The sequence below is a fragment of the Molossus molossus genome, unplaced genomic scaffold (genome assembly GCF_014108415.1).
Source record: "Molossus molossus isolate mMolMol1 unplaced genomic scaffold, mMolMol1.p scaffold_m16_p_16, whole genome shotgun sequence".
Taxonomy (NCBI): Eukaryota; Metazoa; Chordata; class Mammalia; order Chiroptera; family Molossidae; genus Molossus; species Molossus molossus.
The window spans coordinates 43,633,130-43,650,357 of record NW_023425351.1 but is presented as its reverse complement, the minus strand read 5'-3'; the positions used below and the strand labels follow the sequence as shown (position 1 = coordinate 43,650,357).

The window sequence follows — 17,228 nt, the reverse complement described above, 5'->3', positions numbered from 1 at the left end:
GACACCAAATAGCCACAGCAATCTTGAGAAAGAAGAACAATGGAAGGTATCATGCTACTTGATATCAAACTATACTACAAGGCCATAGTAATCAAAATATTATGATACTGGCATAAAAAGACATATACACCAATGGAACAGAATAGAGAGTCCAGAAATAAACCCATGGCTTTCTAGTCAATTAAAATTTGACAAAGGAGGCAGAAACATACAATGGGGTAAAGATAGTCTATTCAATAAATGGTGCTGGGAAAATTGGACAGCTATGTGCAAAAAAATGAAAATAGACTACCTTCTTATATTATATACAAAAATAAACTCAAAATGGATTAGAGACTTAAATGTTAGACTTGAAACCATAAAAATCCTAGAAGAAAACATAGGGAGTAATATCTTGGACATTTTTCATAGCTGTATTTTTTCTGATATATTGCCTCAGGCAAGGGAAACAAAAGAAAAAACAAACAAATGGGACTACATCAAACTAAAAAGGTTTTGTACAGCAAAGGAAACCATCGACAAAATAAAAAGATGGGAGAACATATTTGCCAATGATACATAGTGCTTAATATCCAAAATTTATAAAAAATGTATAGCCCTGGCTGGATTAGCTCAAGAGTTAATGCAGACGCAAGGTTCGCTGGTTCGATTCCTAGTCAAGGGCACAGACAAGTACTATATGATTTCCCTCATACATGGACTCTAATGAATGAAATAAACTGACAAAGTGAAGACAGACTCATGAATACAGAGAACAGACTGACAGCTGTCAGAGGGGAGGGGGCTGGGACTGGGTGAGAAGGGTGAAGGGATTAAGCAAAGAAAAAAAAAAAGGCTCATGGACACAGACAACAGCATGATATATAATAATTTGACACAGCTATTTGCAGAGGGGGAGGGGATGACCAGTTGCAGAAACGCACAATGGCATTGTGAAACAACATAACACAAATAGTGATGGATAAAAAAATAAGTCAAATCAATATATAAAAAGAACCACTAAAATAAAAAGAAAATTAGGTGATTGCCAGAAGGAAGGGAGGGGTGCAGGGAGGTAGGAGAGGGTAAAGGGGCATAAATGGTGAAGGAGACTTACTTGACTTGGGATGGTAAACACCCAATACAATAAACAGATGATGTATTGTGGAATTATATACCCAAAGCCTGTATACTTTTACTAATCAATGTTACCCAAAAAAATCAATTAAAAAATTATGTCTAATGTAAAACATATATTTTAAACTCCATAAGAACACAAACAATCCAATTTTTTAAATGGGAAAGAATTTAAGAAATATTTTTACTTATTGATTTTAGAGAGATAGAGGAAGGGAAAGAGAGAAAAATATCAATTTGTGGTTCCACTTATTTATGCATTCATTAGTTGATTCTTATATGTGCCCTGACCAGGGATCAAACCTGCCACCAACTGAACTACCCAGCCAAGGCACAACAGGAACGAATGTAAAGACACTTCACAAAAGAAGATATGTAGATGATGAATAAGTACATGAAAAGGCACTCAACCTCATTAGTCATTACAGAAATGCAAATTAAAACCAAAATAAGATACCACTACATACCTAATAAAATAGCTAAAATTAACAATACTGATGATACTAACTATTGACCAGAATGTAGAACAACTGAAATTTTTTATCCATTACTGGCAGAATTGCTATTTTGGAAAAACATTTCATATAACTTGTAATAGTTAAATAAACTGTGATATTTTCATATAATTCAATACTACTCAGCAATTAAAAGGAATATAGTATTGACACATGCAAAAACATAGATGACTCTCAAAAGTATTATGCCGAGTAAAAGAAACCAGACATGAAAGACAACATACTGAATTATTATATTTATATAAAAGTCTAGAAAAGGCAAATCTATAGTGATAGAAAGCAGTTTAGTGGTTACCAGGGGCCAGGGTGTACAGTCACACTGACCTTAAAGGGGCACAAAGAAACTTTTAGGGGTATTGAAATCATTGTATAGCATATACCTTTGTCAAAACTCATGGAAATGTATACCATAAAATTGCTAATTTTTAAAATGTACATTTAGTTCAATAAAGCTGATTAAAAGAAATCAGTAAAGATACAAATAGGCCATTAATAACAAAAGAAAAAATTCAAGTGACAGAAAAATGAAAAGTTAACTTTATTAGTAATTAAAAAAAATCACTATCACTTTTTCTATTATTTAAATGATTTTTAAAAATGTAAAACTGATTACAGTGTCCAGTGAAGAGTATCTGAAAATGGGCATTCTTTTGTTTCTTTTATGTTTCCTCGGTGCTTTCTTTTTATTATTATTATTAATTTGTTTTTGTTACAGATGTTTCTCATTTTCCCCCCATTGACACCCTCCTCCCCTTTGCCCCTGCCCCATCCCCAGTTTTGTTGTCTATATTCATTGGTCATGCATACACACATGCAAGTTCTGTGGTTTATCTCTTCCCCCCAAACACCCCTCCTCTGAGGCTTGTCAGTCTGTACCCCACCTCTATGTCTCTGGGTTAATTTTGTTTAGCAGTTTGTTTAGTTCATTATATTCCAAAAATAAGTGAGATCATGTGATATCTGTCTTTCTCTGCTTGGCTTGTTTCGTTTAGCATAATACTCTCCAGGTCCTTCCACGCCATCTCAAAGGATAAGAGATCTTTCTTTCTTACAGCTGCATAGTATTCCATTGTGTACATGTACCACAGCTTTTAAATCCACTCATCTACTGATGGACACTTGGGCTGTTTCCAGATCTTAACTATCGTAAATAGTGCTGCTATGAACATAGGGGTACATATATTCTTTCTGATTGGTGTTTCAGGTTTCTTAGGGTATATTCCTAAAAGTGAGATCACTGGGTCAATTGGCAGTTCTATTTTTAATAAAAATGGGCATTCTTATACATAGCTGGTAGGGCTGGCAGAAGAGCACAAGGATACAACTTTTTTTAAAATAATTAATTTATTTAATATTGTTATAGATGTTTCTCCCCCCCCCCCCACTGATTCCCCTTCTCTCTCCCTCCCTGCCCTGTCTCCAGTTGTTGTTCATGCATATAAGTTGTTCATGCATATAAGTCCATTGTTCATGCATATAAGTTCATTGTTCATGCATATAAGTTCTATGGTTTATCTCTCCCCCACCATCCCCTCTTTTGGGGATTGTCAGTCTGTACCCCACTTCCACATCTCTGGGACTACTCCATTCTTCAGACTGTTATGTTCATTATATTCCACAAATAAGTGAGATCATATGATACTTATCTTTCTCTGTTTGGTTTGTTTGCTTAGGATAATACTTTCCAGGTCCCTCCATGTCATCTCAAAGGATAAGACGACAGCTGCATAGTACTCCATTGTGTATATGCACCACTGCTTTTTCATCCATTTGTCTACTGATGGACATTTGGGCTGTTTCCAGATCTTAGCTATTGTAAATAGTGTTGCTATGAACATGGGGGTACATATGTTCTTTCTGATTGGTGTTTCAGGCCTCTTAGGGTATATTCCTAGAAGTGGGATCACTGGGTCAAATGGCAGTTCAATTTTTAATTTTTTGAGGTAACACCATATTGTTTTCCACAGTGGCTGCACCAGTCTGCATTCCCACCAGCAGTGTACTAGAGTCCCCTTTTCTCCACACCCTCGCCAACACTTGTTTGATGATTTGTTGGGCTACCATTCTGACAGGTGTGAGGTGATACCTCATTGTTTTTAATTTGCATCTCTCTGATGATTAGTGATGTTGAGCATTTCTTCATATGTCTCTTAGCCATCTGTATGTCCTGTTTGGAGAGGTGTCTCTTTATTTCCTCTGCCCATTTTTAAATTGGGTTCTTTGTCTTCCTTTTGTTGAGTTGTATAAGCACTCCACATATATTGGAAATTAACCCCTTATCTGATATATCATTGGCAATGAAGCTCTCCCATACAGTGGGTTGCATTCCATTTTGATGATTGTATCTTTTGCTGTGCAGAAGCTTTTGAGTTTGATGTAGTCCCATGTGTTCCTTTTCTCCTTTGTTCTGTTGCGTTAGGTGATGTATCAGTGAAAATTCTGCTGCATATGATGTCTGAAATTTTGTTGCCTACAGTTTCTTCTATGATTTTTATGGATTCATGAGTCATATTTAAGTCTTTCATCCATCTTGAGTTTATTCTTGTGTATGGTGTGAGTTGATAGTCTAGTTTCATTTTTTTGCATGTAGCTGTCCAATTTTCCCAACACCATTTATTAAAGAGTCTGTCTTTACTCCATTGTATGCTCTTGCCACCTTTGTCAAATATTAATTGAGCATAATGTCTTGGGTCCATTTCTTGGTTCTCTAGTCTGTTCCATTGGTCTATCTGTCTGTTCTTGTGCCAGTACCAGGCTGTTTTGATTACCGTGGCTTTGTAGTATAACCTGAAATCTGGTAATGTGATACCTCCAACTTTGTTCTTCTTTTTCAAGATTGCTGTGGCTATTCGAAGTCTTTTTTGGTTCCATATGAACTTTTGAAGTATTTGTTCTAGTTCTGTGAAGTATGTCATTGGTATTTTGATGGGGGTTGCATTGAATCTATAGATTGCTTTGGGTAGTATGGACATTTTAATGATGTTAATTCTTCCAATCCTTGAACAAGATATGTACTTCCACTTTTTTATATATTCCTCTGTTTTTTTTTCAATGACCTGTAGTTTTCTGCGAATAGGTCCTTTATTTCTTTGAGTTTATTCCTAGGTATCTTAATTTTAAGGATACAACTTTTATGTAAACAGAAATATGTTTCAAAAGCATTAAAAGTAGTCAAATCTTGCCCTGGCCGGTTTGGCTCAGCGGTTAGAGCGTTGGGTGGCGGGTTTGTTTCTGGTCAAGGGCATGTACCTAGGTTGCAGTCTATCAGTGAATAAGTGTCTTCAGATGAAGACTAAAAAGAAGAAAAGTATTCAAATCTTTTCATCATCCATTTTGAATTCCAATAATTTATTCCAAGGAAATAACCAGGTGGTACAAAAAATAATAAGCAAACATGTTTATTGAGTACTATTTATAGAAGCTGATTGAAAGGGTTCTTTCACAAGATGGAATATTGCTGAGTCATTTATAATACACACTGAGTGTGAGCTGATACACACACACACATACATTCACAATATTCTCCTGGGTATAAGGAGTATCTAATACTACCTAAGTAACTACCACTAAAAAGCCCTTCACTGACAAAAAAGAAACCTAGAATTTTGGGTAAGTGAAGTAGACATATCTAAAACATGACAACATCAGAAAAACTGGTGTTACTCTGTACCTTTATATCACCATCAATTTTTTCCCATTCTCCTGCTGTAAAACTGGATGCTGTCGCTGCAGGTTTATCTTTCCTCAAAGCTCTACTTTCAGGAGCCAATCCTTCAAGGCGCTTTTCACAAAATTCTGTAAGTTCAGGATAATATCCTTCCTCGCCAGACCTTTAAAATATTTCAGAATTTTAGAGTTACTACTTTATTTAGAGATCATCTAGACCAGTGGTTTGAAAACTGGGTTCCATGGAGCCCAGGAGTTCTGTGGAGATCTGAGACTGCCCCCCCACAGGGTAGCAGGTGGGGCTGCTGCTTCGCACTCACCTTCCTCAACCAGCCCAACCTCCGTTAGTATCTGTTCATCTATGCAGTGGTGCAATGAAAGAAAAAAAGAAGGTCTAAAGACACAAATTTCCATCACACACTTTACAAGTTAAGTAATGTTCTCTCCTCTTTAACACACATATATTCATTTTGTACATAATTCCATTTTAAACTTAAAAATGAAAATTCAGGCCCTGGCCCGTTTGGCTCAGCAGTTGGAGTGTCAGCCTCTGGACCAGAGAGTCCAGGTTCAGTTCCCGCTAGGGGCACGTACCAAAAAAAAAAAAAAAAAGAAAATTCAGTATTAGAGACAGGCAGAAAGTGAGACTTTGGACTTTATTTCCAAGGAGGAGCTGCTAGCTTAATTTTTTTCAGAGAGATAGGAAGAAAATGGCAAAGGAACAGTTTAGAACAACATGACTCTAAATTTAACCACACAAGAAACAGAATTTCTTCCTTAGAGTGTAAAATTGAGACATCTGTTTTTATTTTTGTTTTCTTTTTTTTTAAGGAAAATCAATCTTTTGCTCTTGTCTTGTAAGTCTGTTTACTTTTCAATTTTTAGAAAAATAGAAATAAATCCCATTTTCAAATAAAATTTAAAATAATAATTCCAAGTCAATGCAATATAATTTAATTAAGTTATTCATAAGATTTCTTAGAACCAACATTATTACTGTGTCTTTCAAAGTCTTTCATCCCATAAACTTCTCATTTTGTTTATCAGTCCTGGATCAAATGTAAATGAAAATGTTCTTATACTGCTGAGAAGAGCAAAAGGGAACACAATGACATGCTTCATATTTCCATTTCAGAAATGATGAGGTTATTACATCAACTCTGGCTGGGGACAAGCAGGGATGCTCAGGGAGAACATGATACTAAAGGTAATGAGAGAGAAAAAGCAAAGGACACAGTGGTTAGATGGGGTCAGGGAAAGAAAAGAGGGCCATCGCAGAGCAAAAAGGAATACTACTGAAGTCCTGGAAAGGAGCAGTTCATGCTCCACAAGTGCTTCTGCAATATCAGGCTACTCGCCCTGGCTGGTTTGGCTCAGCGGTTAGAGCGTCGGCCTGCAGTCCAGAGAGACCCGGGTTCGGTTCCCGGGCACGTACCTCAGTCGCAGTTTGTCCCCGGCCCTGGTTGGTTGTGCGGGATGTGTCCCTTTCACGTAGATGCCCCCCCCCCAATCTATCTGAACAAAATATGGAAAAATGTCCTCGGGTGAGGATTAAATAAATAAATAAATAGCCTAAAGGTGATCATCAGTGGGAAAAAATAGAATTAAAAAATAGAGAGAGAGAGACTTCCAGTCAAGATGGCGGCGTAGGTAAATGCGGTATCACGTCCTCCCGTGACCACATCAAAGTTACAACTAAATTACAGAACAACCATCATTCAAAACCAAGCTGAATGGAAGTCCTACAACTACGGGATTAAAGAAGCAGCCACATGGAGACTGGTAGTGTAAAGGATAAACACATGACCTTGCCCCCTGGATTTTTAAGAGAATGGCAAGAACTAGCTGCTAATAGATAACCACTGCATTGTATAGATAACCATTGCTTTGTGTACACAGAACTGATTGTTCCCTCAGGCATAACAGCTAACTGCAAATATCTGCTTCTGTAAATGCTTGCTAGCTTGCATACCCTTAATCCAAATTCCTTAACAGGGGCTAAAACAACTATATAAGCAACCCTGAGCTCGGGGCTGCTCTCTCCTCCGCGTAGGGTGGGACAGTCGCCCAGCGGCTAATAAAGCTCTCTTCATCTGAACCCAGTTCGGAGTCTGAGTCTGGTCTGTCTCGTTGGTCTACAACATTTGGAGGCCCCAGCGAGAAAGACAAACGAGGTCCCCCACATAGGCGGGTTGACCTCCTCAGACTCCAGGAGACAGGTCCATCCCGGGAGCGGACGGGCGGTCTAGGGGAAGGCCTCGGAGAGACGTTCCTCCACCCCAGACGCCGTTCTGCCCTGGAATTGTCTCCACTCCAAAATTCCATCTAGAGAGCATCTGGAAACGCTGGGCCCAGGTTCGATTCAGCAGACGGGACGTCCCTCCGTAAGTCTGTTTCTGAAAACTCTGCAGAGTGAGGGGAAGTGGATCTGCTGGACGCAGCACAGAGATCCAGTCCCAGGGCCATAGCTAGACGACGCTTTTGGCCCTGGTTCGGTTTGTCTCATTTTTTGTCTGTCTTATTTGTTTGTCCTTTTGTGTTTTATGTTTCTGTGCTGTGCCGGCCTGTGTTCTTCAAAATGGGTCAGGGACCTTCAGGACCTAGGACCCCTCTTCAGTGTCTCCTTAATAACTTCTCAGATTTTTCCCAGCCCGCCTCAGGTTACAGCATCTCAGCAGACCCTGGATTCTTGCGCACTTTGTGCGAAGTGGAGTGGCCCACTTTCCGGGTCAATTGGCCCTCCCAGGGCACTTTTGACTTAAGCTCTTTGTTCGCAGTTTGAGGCGTCATCTATGGGACTTCTGGACACCCAGACCAAACTCCTTACATCGATGTTTGGATTGACATAGCTACTGACAAGCCTAATTATATTAAGAAATGTTCGTGCCCTAATAGGGAGAAGATTTTAATTGTACAGCTTCCGCGGAAGCCTCAGAAGCCCTCAGCTGCTGCTCCCTCCCGAAGGCTTCACCCTGTTCTTTCAGGTCCCCCAGAAGACCCCCCTCACTGACCCTTTGGGGCCACCCCCTCATCGGCCACCGCCACCGCCACCTGCCGCCATTGCTGAAGCCCTTCAGCCGCTCAGTCCTTCCCATACACGTGGCAGAACCCCTTATAACCTCCTCCGCAGGCGCCAGACTCCTCGGCTGCCATCCTGCCCCTCCGTCAGGTTGCTCCACCACCAGGTGGAGACCAGACTCGGCCCTTCATGGTTTATGTCCCCTTTTCAACTAGCGATCTGTATAATTGGAAACAACAGAACCCTTCCTTCTCTGATAAACCCCAAGGTTTAATCTCTCTCCTAGAGACAGTCTTCCACACCCATCAGCCCACTTGGGATGACTGTCAGCAATTGTTGCAGGTCCTGTTGACCTCCGAGGAGAGGGACAGGATCCACAGAGAGGCAGCAAAATTTGTCCTCGGGCCAGACAGACAACTCCTCACAGATCCGGCCAAGATAGGAGCCTACCTCCCAACTACCTGACCCAATTGGGACCCAAACACTGATCAAGGTAAGGAGGCTTTAACCCAGTATGGCCGATCTCTACTTCAGGGCCTCCGCGGAGCAACCAAAAAGCCAACTAATCTGTCTACGGTAAGTGAGACCATTCAAACCGCAGGGGAATCCCCAGAGGCCTTTCTTGACCGTCTCATGGAGGCTTATCGCCTCTTTACTCCCATAGACCCGGAGGCCCCTGTGAATAGACGGGCAATTAATATTGCTTTTGTCACCCAGTCGGCCCCAGACTTTAGGAAGAAACTCCAGAAATTAGAGGGTTTTGAAGGAAAGGATCTTAGTGAGTTAGTTGAAATAGCTCAGAGAGTATTTAACAACCGGGACGACCCAGAAACGGCCAATACTAAAAAAGTCACAAGAGTAATCATAGCCGCTCTTCAAGAGAATCAAAAAGGGCTATGGGGAAATAGGCCTAAAAACATAAGGCCAACCCCACGGAGACCTAGGCAACGATCTCAGCCACTTCTTGACCCTAACCAATGTGCCTACTGCAAAGAATATGGTCATTGGGAAAAGGACTGCCCTAAGAGGGGGGCCCAACAGAAACCTAAGGACCTCATCCGCCAGTACCCGATCTCCATAAAGGCTAAACTAGGAATAACTACGCATATTAATAGACTCAGAGAAGCTGGCATTTTAGAACCTTGCCAGTCGGCCTGGAACACTCCCCTCTTGCCGGTTAAAAAGCCCGGGACTGAGGATTTTAGGCCAGTCCAAGATTTAAGGGAAGTAAACACTCGGGTGGAAACCATCCACCCCACGGTTCCGAACCCTTACACGCTTCTGAGCCTGATCCCTCCTAACCGTGTTTACTATACTGTCTTGGACCTCAAGGACGCCTTCTTTTCAATTTCTTTTTTTTATTTTATTTATTTTTTATCCTCACCCGAGGACATTTTTCCATTTTTTTGTTCAGGTAGAGTGGGAGGGAGAGAGAGGAAGAGAGAGAGAGAGAGAAACATCGACGTGAAAGGAACACATCGAGTGGCTGCCACCCGCACAACCGACCAGGGCCGGGGACAAACTGCAACCGAGGTACGCGCCCCTAGCGGGAACCGAACCCAGGTCTCTCAGGACCACAGGCCGACGCTCTAACCGCTGAGCCAAACGGGCCAGGGCTCTTTTCAATTTCTTTATCGCCTCTCAGCCAACCCATCTTCGCTTTCAAATGGGTTGATCCGGAAGGGGGATTCTCAGGACAACTGACCTGGAACCGACTGCCTCAAGGATTCAAGAACTCTCCCACCATCTTCGATGAGGCCTTAAGCAAGGACCTCCAACTGTTCCGGGAAAGGTACCAACATGTCACCCTGCTACAGTATGTAGATGATTTGCTTCTAGCAGCCGCTTTTCTTCCTGAATGTGAGGAGGCCTCGAAGGCACTCCTACTAGAGTGCCCCCGAACACTTAGGATATCGGGTCTCAGCCAAGAAAGCTCAATTATGCACCACCACCACGACCTACCTAGGTTATGAACTCAAAGAAGGAAAACGATCGCTCTTCAATAGCAGGATAGAGGTGGTCATGAAAATCTCTACCCCCACGGCCAAGAGACAGGTTCGGGAATTTCTTGGGGCTGTAGGGTACTGCCGCCTCTGGCTCCCTAGCTTTGCCGAGATCGCTAAGCCTCTCTATACCAGCACAGGGGGAAAAGACAATGCCTTAATCTGGACTGAGATAGAACAACAGGCCTTTGAGAAACTAAAAACAGCCTTAATGTCTGTGTCAGCCCTGACTCTGCCTGATATCACTAAACCCTTTCAGCTCTTGTCTCTGAGACTGGAGGCATTGCCAAAGGGGTCCTAACCCAATCATTAGGGCCCTGGAAGAGACCAGTTGCCTACTTATCTAAGAGATTAGACTCAGTAGCCTCCGGCTGGCCCAACTGCTTGTGAGCCATAGCAGCTACTGCTATTCTAGTTAAAGAAGCACCCAAGCTAACCCTAGGGCAAGACCTCCAGATTATTGGGGCACACTCTGTTGAGGCTCTCCTCAGGAGCCCTCCAGACCGATGGATGTCTAATGCCCGAATCACCCAATACCAGGTACTCCTCTTAGACTCCTCCCGAATCCAGTTCCTGAAGACCTCTGCCCTCAACCCGGCCACCCTGCTGCCTGACGATGACCCTCAGGCTCCCCTTCATGATTGCTCAGACATTCTTGAGACTCTATGTAATCTGAGGTCTGACCTAACTGACAACCCTCTCCCAACTCCAGAGCATGCTCTCTATACAGATGGGAGCAGCTTCATCCGGGAAGGAGTCCGATATGCGGGAGTGGCGGTAGTCACGCAAGGTAAGGTCATCTGGGCCCGGGCACTAGGGCACGGGACTTCAGCTCAGAGGGCTGAACTAATTGCCCTAACTCAGGCTTTAAGATGGGCGAAAGGCAAGTCAGTAAACATCTACACTGGCAGCCGGTATGCCTTCGCCACAGCCCATGTCCACAGGGCCCTAAAGAAAGGGGACTCCTAACCTCAGGAGGGAAACATCAAAAATAAAGAAGAAATTCTTGCCCTCCTAGAGGCCATTTGGCTACCAACAAAAGTGGCCATTATCCATTGCCGGGGCCACCAGAACTCCGACGCCCCTGAAGCTAAGGGGAACGCCTTCGCCAATCAGACAGCCAAGGAGGCTGCCCTAAGACCAGTGGGGCCACTAGAGATCCTTCCAGTCCTTCCAGGGGAAAGCCTCCCCAAAGAGGAGGAAGAACTTGGACGGAGGCTCAACTGTAACTAGGGACCTCGAGGCTAAAGGCTTCTCTCCATCGGGAGGATCCTCTTACCTGCGGCCCTAGACCGAGAGCTGATCTCTCAGCTGCATCAGGGCACCCACCTGGACAAGACTAAACTCTCCAGTCTCATAGCCTGGAACTTTTATGTCCCAAAACTCAACAGATGGACAGAATCTGAAATAAGGAGATGCCCTGCCTATGCCCAAGTCAACTCTCACCCTAAGAAAAAAACAGACCTCAGGACCCGAGAACGAGGCAGAGCTCCTGGTGACCACTGAGAAATTGACTTTACTGAGGTCACCCCTGGCCAATATAGCTATAAATATCTGCTTGTTTTCATAGATACCTACTCTGGCTGAACTGAGGCTTTTCCTACCAAGACTGAAACTGCAACCACGGTAGCCCGGTTACTGCTCTCTGAGATAGTCCCCCGATTTGGCATCCCTCTAGCTCTGGGGTCCGACAATGGCCCGGCATTCATTGCTCAAACCACAAAATTGTTAGCTAAAGCTTTAGGGATTACTTGGAAATTGAATTGTGTCTACAGGCCTCAGAGTTCAGGACAGGTAGAAAGAATGAATAGGACATTAAAGGAAACTTTAACTAAGCTCTACCTTGAGACGGGCAATAACTGGGTAAGGCTCCTTCCTTTTGCCCTCCTTCATGTGCGCTGTACCCCTTATCTTAAGGGTTTCACCCCATTTGAAATCATGTTTGGCTGACCTCCCCCTATTCTACCCCAAATCGGGGACGAGGTCTTAGCCAACCTCCTCAGCTCTTTGCAGGCAATCCAGAGGCTGAGAGAACAGACCCGACAGCCAATCAAGGACACCAGACTCCAACCGGGGACACCCCAGATACCACCGCACGACTTCACCCCCGATGACTGGGTCTGGGTCAAGAAACATCAGCCTGCTTCCCTCGACCCTCGCTGGACTGGCCCTTTTCCTGTTATCCTGACCATGCCCACCGCTCTGAAGGTAGCAGGATGGAAATTTTGGATTCACCACACTCAGGTAAAGAAAGCACACCCTGAGCAAATACCTGAACAAGAATCCCCTGAAGATAAAGCTCTCCAGGGTTTCCTCCTTGTCTCTTTCCTGACTCTGATTGCCAGTAAAGCACCTACCCAATTTAGATACACTCAAGGGCAGCCACTGCTATGAAGGTACAGGCCCCCGCCTGACCCTCGGAGTCCTACAAGGACAGGGAGGGGACATGCTTCATTATCGGCAACTACGACCTAAGCTCTTCCCCTTAAGCAGACCCATGCAGGGACGCTACCACCCTAAGCCCATTAAGTCCCTCATCACAAGAGACTTGGGTCCTAACTGCACCCCTAGAGGACTTGGTTTGCTTGCACCTCAGGACTAACTCCCTGCGTTTTTCCCGTTGGAACCAAAGACTTATGTATTCTTGCTAACATTATTCCACAGGTTTATTTCTTCTCTGTTTGGCCTTAGGAGAAACCTGTTGCTTTTATGCTAACCTGGTATTATTAGAGAAAGCATAAAATTAGTTAGACAGTGACTAGATGAACGAGAACAGGCTTTATCCACCTCTAAGAATTGGTATGAGAATCACTTTAATTGGTCCTCATGGTTCACTACTCTTATCACTAGCCTTGCGAGCCCCTTATTCTTCCTCCTATTAACATTAACTTGTAGCCCAATCCTAATTAATTGCTTAATGCAATTTTTTAGAGAAAAAGTACAGGCTGTTAAGCTCATGGTTCTTAGCACTCCCTATCAAAGGCTAGCCACAATGGAAGAAATTGAAGACACTTTAGAATCAAAGATTTGGTTTAACCCTAAAACCAGTGGGGAACGTAAAGGACAAACACATGACCTTGCCCCCTGGATTTTAAGGGAATGGCAAGAACTATCTGCTAATAGATAACCACTGCATTGTATAGATAACCACTGCTTTGTGTACACAGAAACTGATTGTTCCCTCAGGCATAACAGCTAACTGCAAATATCTGCTTCTGTATGTGCTTTCTTGCTCGCATACCCTTAATCCAAATTCCTTAACAGAGGCTAAAACAACTATATAAGCAACCCTTCCTCTGAGCTCCTCCTCTGAGTAGGATGGGACAATAGCTGCACAGCTAATAAAGCTCTCTTAATTTGAACCCAGTTTGGAGTCTGAGTCTGGTCTGTCTCATTGGTCTACAACAGTAGGAGGGGTGGAGGCAGACAGGCTGGTCCCACAGCCACCTGTGGCGGATAAAAATCAGAAGGATACCTCTGCTGGGAAGGTCCTCCCTGAGGACTGAGGGGGTCCCGTCCCACACCAGGTGCCCCACTCAGGGTTCCAGTGCCAGGAAGAGAAGTCCCCATAACTTCTGGTGGAAAATCCAGCGGGAACTGAGGCTCAGAAAAGCTGACGCGGCCGGAGCTCCAGGCAGCTCCCTAAAGGGTCCGCACATGGACTTATCGGATTCACTCCCTCTAAGCTTGGAGGGGAGGCAGCTCAAGGGGCACCAGAGACATACAGGGAAGAACTGAGCTGTTTGGTACTGGAGCGAGGGTTGGAGAAGGGGCTTTCTCCAGGACAAACGTGCTGTCAGAGGCCTTTGTTCCTTTGGTGAGCCCTTCCCTGGGGCGGCAGACAGCAGCCATATCAGGACTCCAGCAACCTGGCTCACACTAGTGGCGCCGCCTTGGTGACTCCCTGAGGCCCCGCCCCACCCAACTTTCAGGCCCACCCAAGCTGTTCCCAGTTGCTTAACTATAGGATTGGCCTGTCTTGGATCCTGCTTCAGGTTTTCCTAAATTCTTTCAAAACAAGCAGCATCTGGTCTCAGCTAGTCCCATACCTCTGGTTAAGTAATACACAGAAGCATACACAGGGAGACAGCCAAAATGAGGAGACAAAGAAACAGGTCCCAAATGAAAGAACAGAACAAAACCCCAAGAAAAGAACTAAGCAAAATGGAGATAAGCAACCAACAGATGCTGAGTTTAAAATACTGCTTATAAGGATACTCAATGAACTTAGTGAGGGCCTCAAGAGCATAAAAAAGGACCAGTCAGAAATGATGGATGCAAAGTCAGAAATGAAGGAGGCATTAACTGAAATAAAGAATAATTTACACAGATTCAATAGTAGAGTACGTAAATCCAAGAAGCAAACCATTGATTTGGAATATAAGGAAGCAAAAAATGCCCAATCAGAACAGCAAAATAAAAAAAAGAATCCAAAAAAATGAGGATAGTGGAAGGAGCCTCTGGGACAACTTCAAGCATGCCAACATTCGCATCTTGGGGGTGCCAGAAGGAGAAGAGCGAGAACAAGAAATCAAAAACCTGTTTGAAACAATAATGGCAGAAAACTTTCCTAACTTGGTGAAGGAAACAGACATACAAGTCCAGGAAGCACAGAGAGTCTCAAACAAGAGGAACCCCAAGAGGCCCACACCAAGACACATCATCATCAAAATGCAAAAGGTTCAAGACAAAGAGAGAATCTTAAAAGCAGCAAGAGAAAGGCAGCTAGTTACCTACAAGGGAGTTCCCATAAGGCTGTCAACAGATTTCTCAAAAGAAACTTTGCAGGCCAGAAGGGAGTGGCAAGAAATATTCAGAGAGATGAAAAGCAAGAACCTACAACCAAGATTATTCTATCCTGCAAAGCTGTCATTTAGAATCGATGGCCATCTAAAGACTTTCCCAGACAAGAAAAAGTTAAAGGAGTTCATCACCACCAAACCATTATTATATGAAATGATGAAGGGTCTTTTTGAAGAAAAAGATAAAATATATGAACAAACAAAATGGCAATGAATACATATCTATCGACAATGGAATCTACAAACAGAATGAACAGACAGAACAGAAACATTCTCATAGATAGAGAACATTTTGTTGGTTGCCAGATGGGTGGGGGGTTGGGGGAATGGGTGAAAAAGGTGAAGGGACTAAGAAGTACAAATTCACTGCTAGAATGACAAACCTCAAAGGGAAAGGGGTTGGGGGGTGGGAAGAAATAGACTAAAGAACGTATATGCATAACCAATGGACACAGACAATAGTGTGGGGAAAGGTGTGGGGAAGCGGTGGGAGAGGGGAGGAGGGGGGTCAATGGGGGAAAAATGAGGGACATCTATCTATAATACACCCAACAATAAAGATTTAAAAAATAAAAAACAAAACAAAACAAAAAATATACATCAGGCTACTCTCCAAGGGAAAACCCCTCAAGAAACCCGAAATAGGTGGCACAGGGCAATGTTGCTTGAAGTGGGTTCCCTTGACCACCTGTATGTCAATCTGCAGACGCTTCTTAAAAACACAGGTTCCTGGGCTCCACCCCAGATTTCCAAAAGCAGAATATCTGGGGATGGAACCCACAAATCTGCATTTTTAAGAACCACATGTATATTAAAGTTTAAGAATCACCACCATGGGATTCTTAACCAGAGAGGACCCTGATTCCCCACCTTCTGGTCCTACCTACTGATGTCCCCACCATCCTCCAAGTGACCAGTTCACAGTGAGTCACCTAGATGAGATTAAGTGAGAGATGGCATTAAGTGAGAGAGTGCCAAAGAACTTTATCAGTGTAGGCTGGTGAGCTAACCTTACCTCCTACTGGCTATTTTCACCGCTACTTTTTCCTAAACAATGTGCCCTCTTCAATACTAATTAGCCTAAGCTGCATGCTGGGAATTGACCCAGCCAAAACACTCCAAATTAACCACAGGATCAAAAGCAGTACAGTATTTTGGAACCTAATATGGAAAAATGCAACAATCTCAATATTTGAAAATTTCCTCCAACGTTTCTAATGTAGTTTCAACTTTTAGAAGGCAAGAACAATATAATTAAAATTGACAAATTGAAACATGAAATGATTTTTAAATGCTTACCTAAGAACATAAAGAATTTTTTCCAAGTGTTTAACATCTGAACATTTTTCAATATACTTGAAATCCAAATGTTCGACAGGAATCTTGAATGTTTTTGTTGTTCCAAAGCTCCATAATGATGGATAATCTTTGGCAGTCATGGCTGAAATATAGTATAGGAAAATAGTTATGAATCTAATCTATATAATACTCATTATGAAAAGCAGTAACCATCTAGGTACTTCTATAATAATTCTTTTTTATTTCTAGAAACAAGGAAATGGAGTGTTTTTTCCAAGGAGGATGGCTATTGATTTTAAACTTTCTCTCCCTGATAACAACAGCTAACATTCATGGAGCTAAATTACTCTGCACCATATATGGATTATCTCACTTAATCTTCACTTAAGCAATGTTGAAATACAGTGATTAAGCAGGTTTTGGTGCTATAGAGAAATAAGAAAAAACACTTTTGCTCTACCCTTTTAAGCTCAGTAACTGAGGCCCTATGAACTAAACTGATAGAACACACATTAACAGAAGTAAAGTTTTATTTTATATGCACATGGGGCCTTCACAAAAAAGTAAAAACCCAAAGAAACTGTTCAGCCTGGGAGCCTATATACCATTTTAACAAAGGGTAATAAATTGTGAAAAAGTAATTAGACAAAGGGAAAGGGGTTTTGGCTCCTAGGAGTAAGTAAATATATGGGAGAAACTAATGAAAGGGTTATTTTAGTAAGATTTGTTTATGCAGACTCATTTCAGTGCTGACTGTCCTTGACTATGATAAGGGTTGCTCTCCTCCTAATATAGGACAGGTAGGAAG

At 42.8% G+C, this 17,228-nt stretch overlaps 1 protein-coding gene across 1 annotated transcript in view; it reads right to left on the bottom strand.

Moving 5' to 3' along the window:
- SPAG1 (sperm associated antigen 1) overlaps positions 1 to 17,228 on the bottom strand; it is a 93,670-nt gene that overhangs the window by 73,244 nt on the left and 3,198 nt on the right. Inside the window, exons 2-3 of the mRNA XM_036264044.1 lie at positions 16,421 to 16,562; positions 5,302 to 5,461 (exon numbers count right to left, since the gene is read on the bottom strand). Of these exons, the coding sequence (XP_036119937.1) occupies positions 5,302 to 5,461; positions 16,421 to 16,560 (300 nt within the window). The 5' untranslated portion in view covers positions 16,561 to 16,562. The remainder of the gene's footprint in view (positions 1 to 5,301; positions 5,462 to 16,420; positions 16,563 to 17,228) is intronic.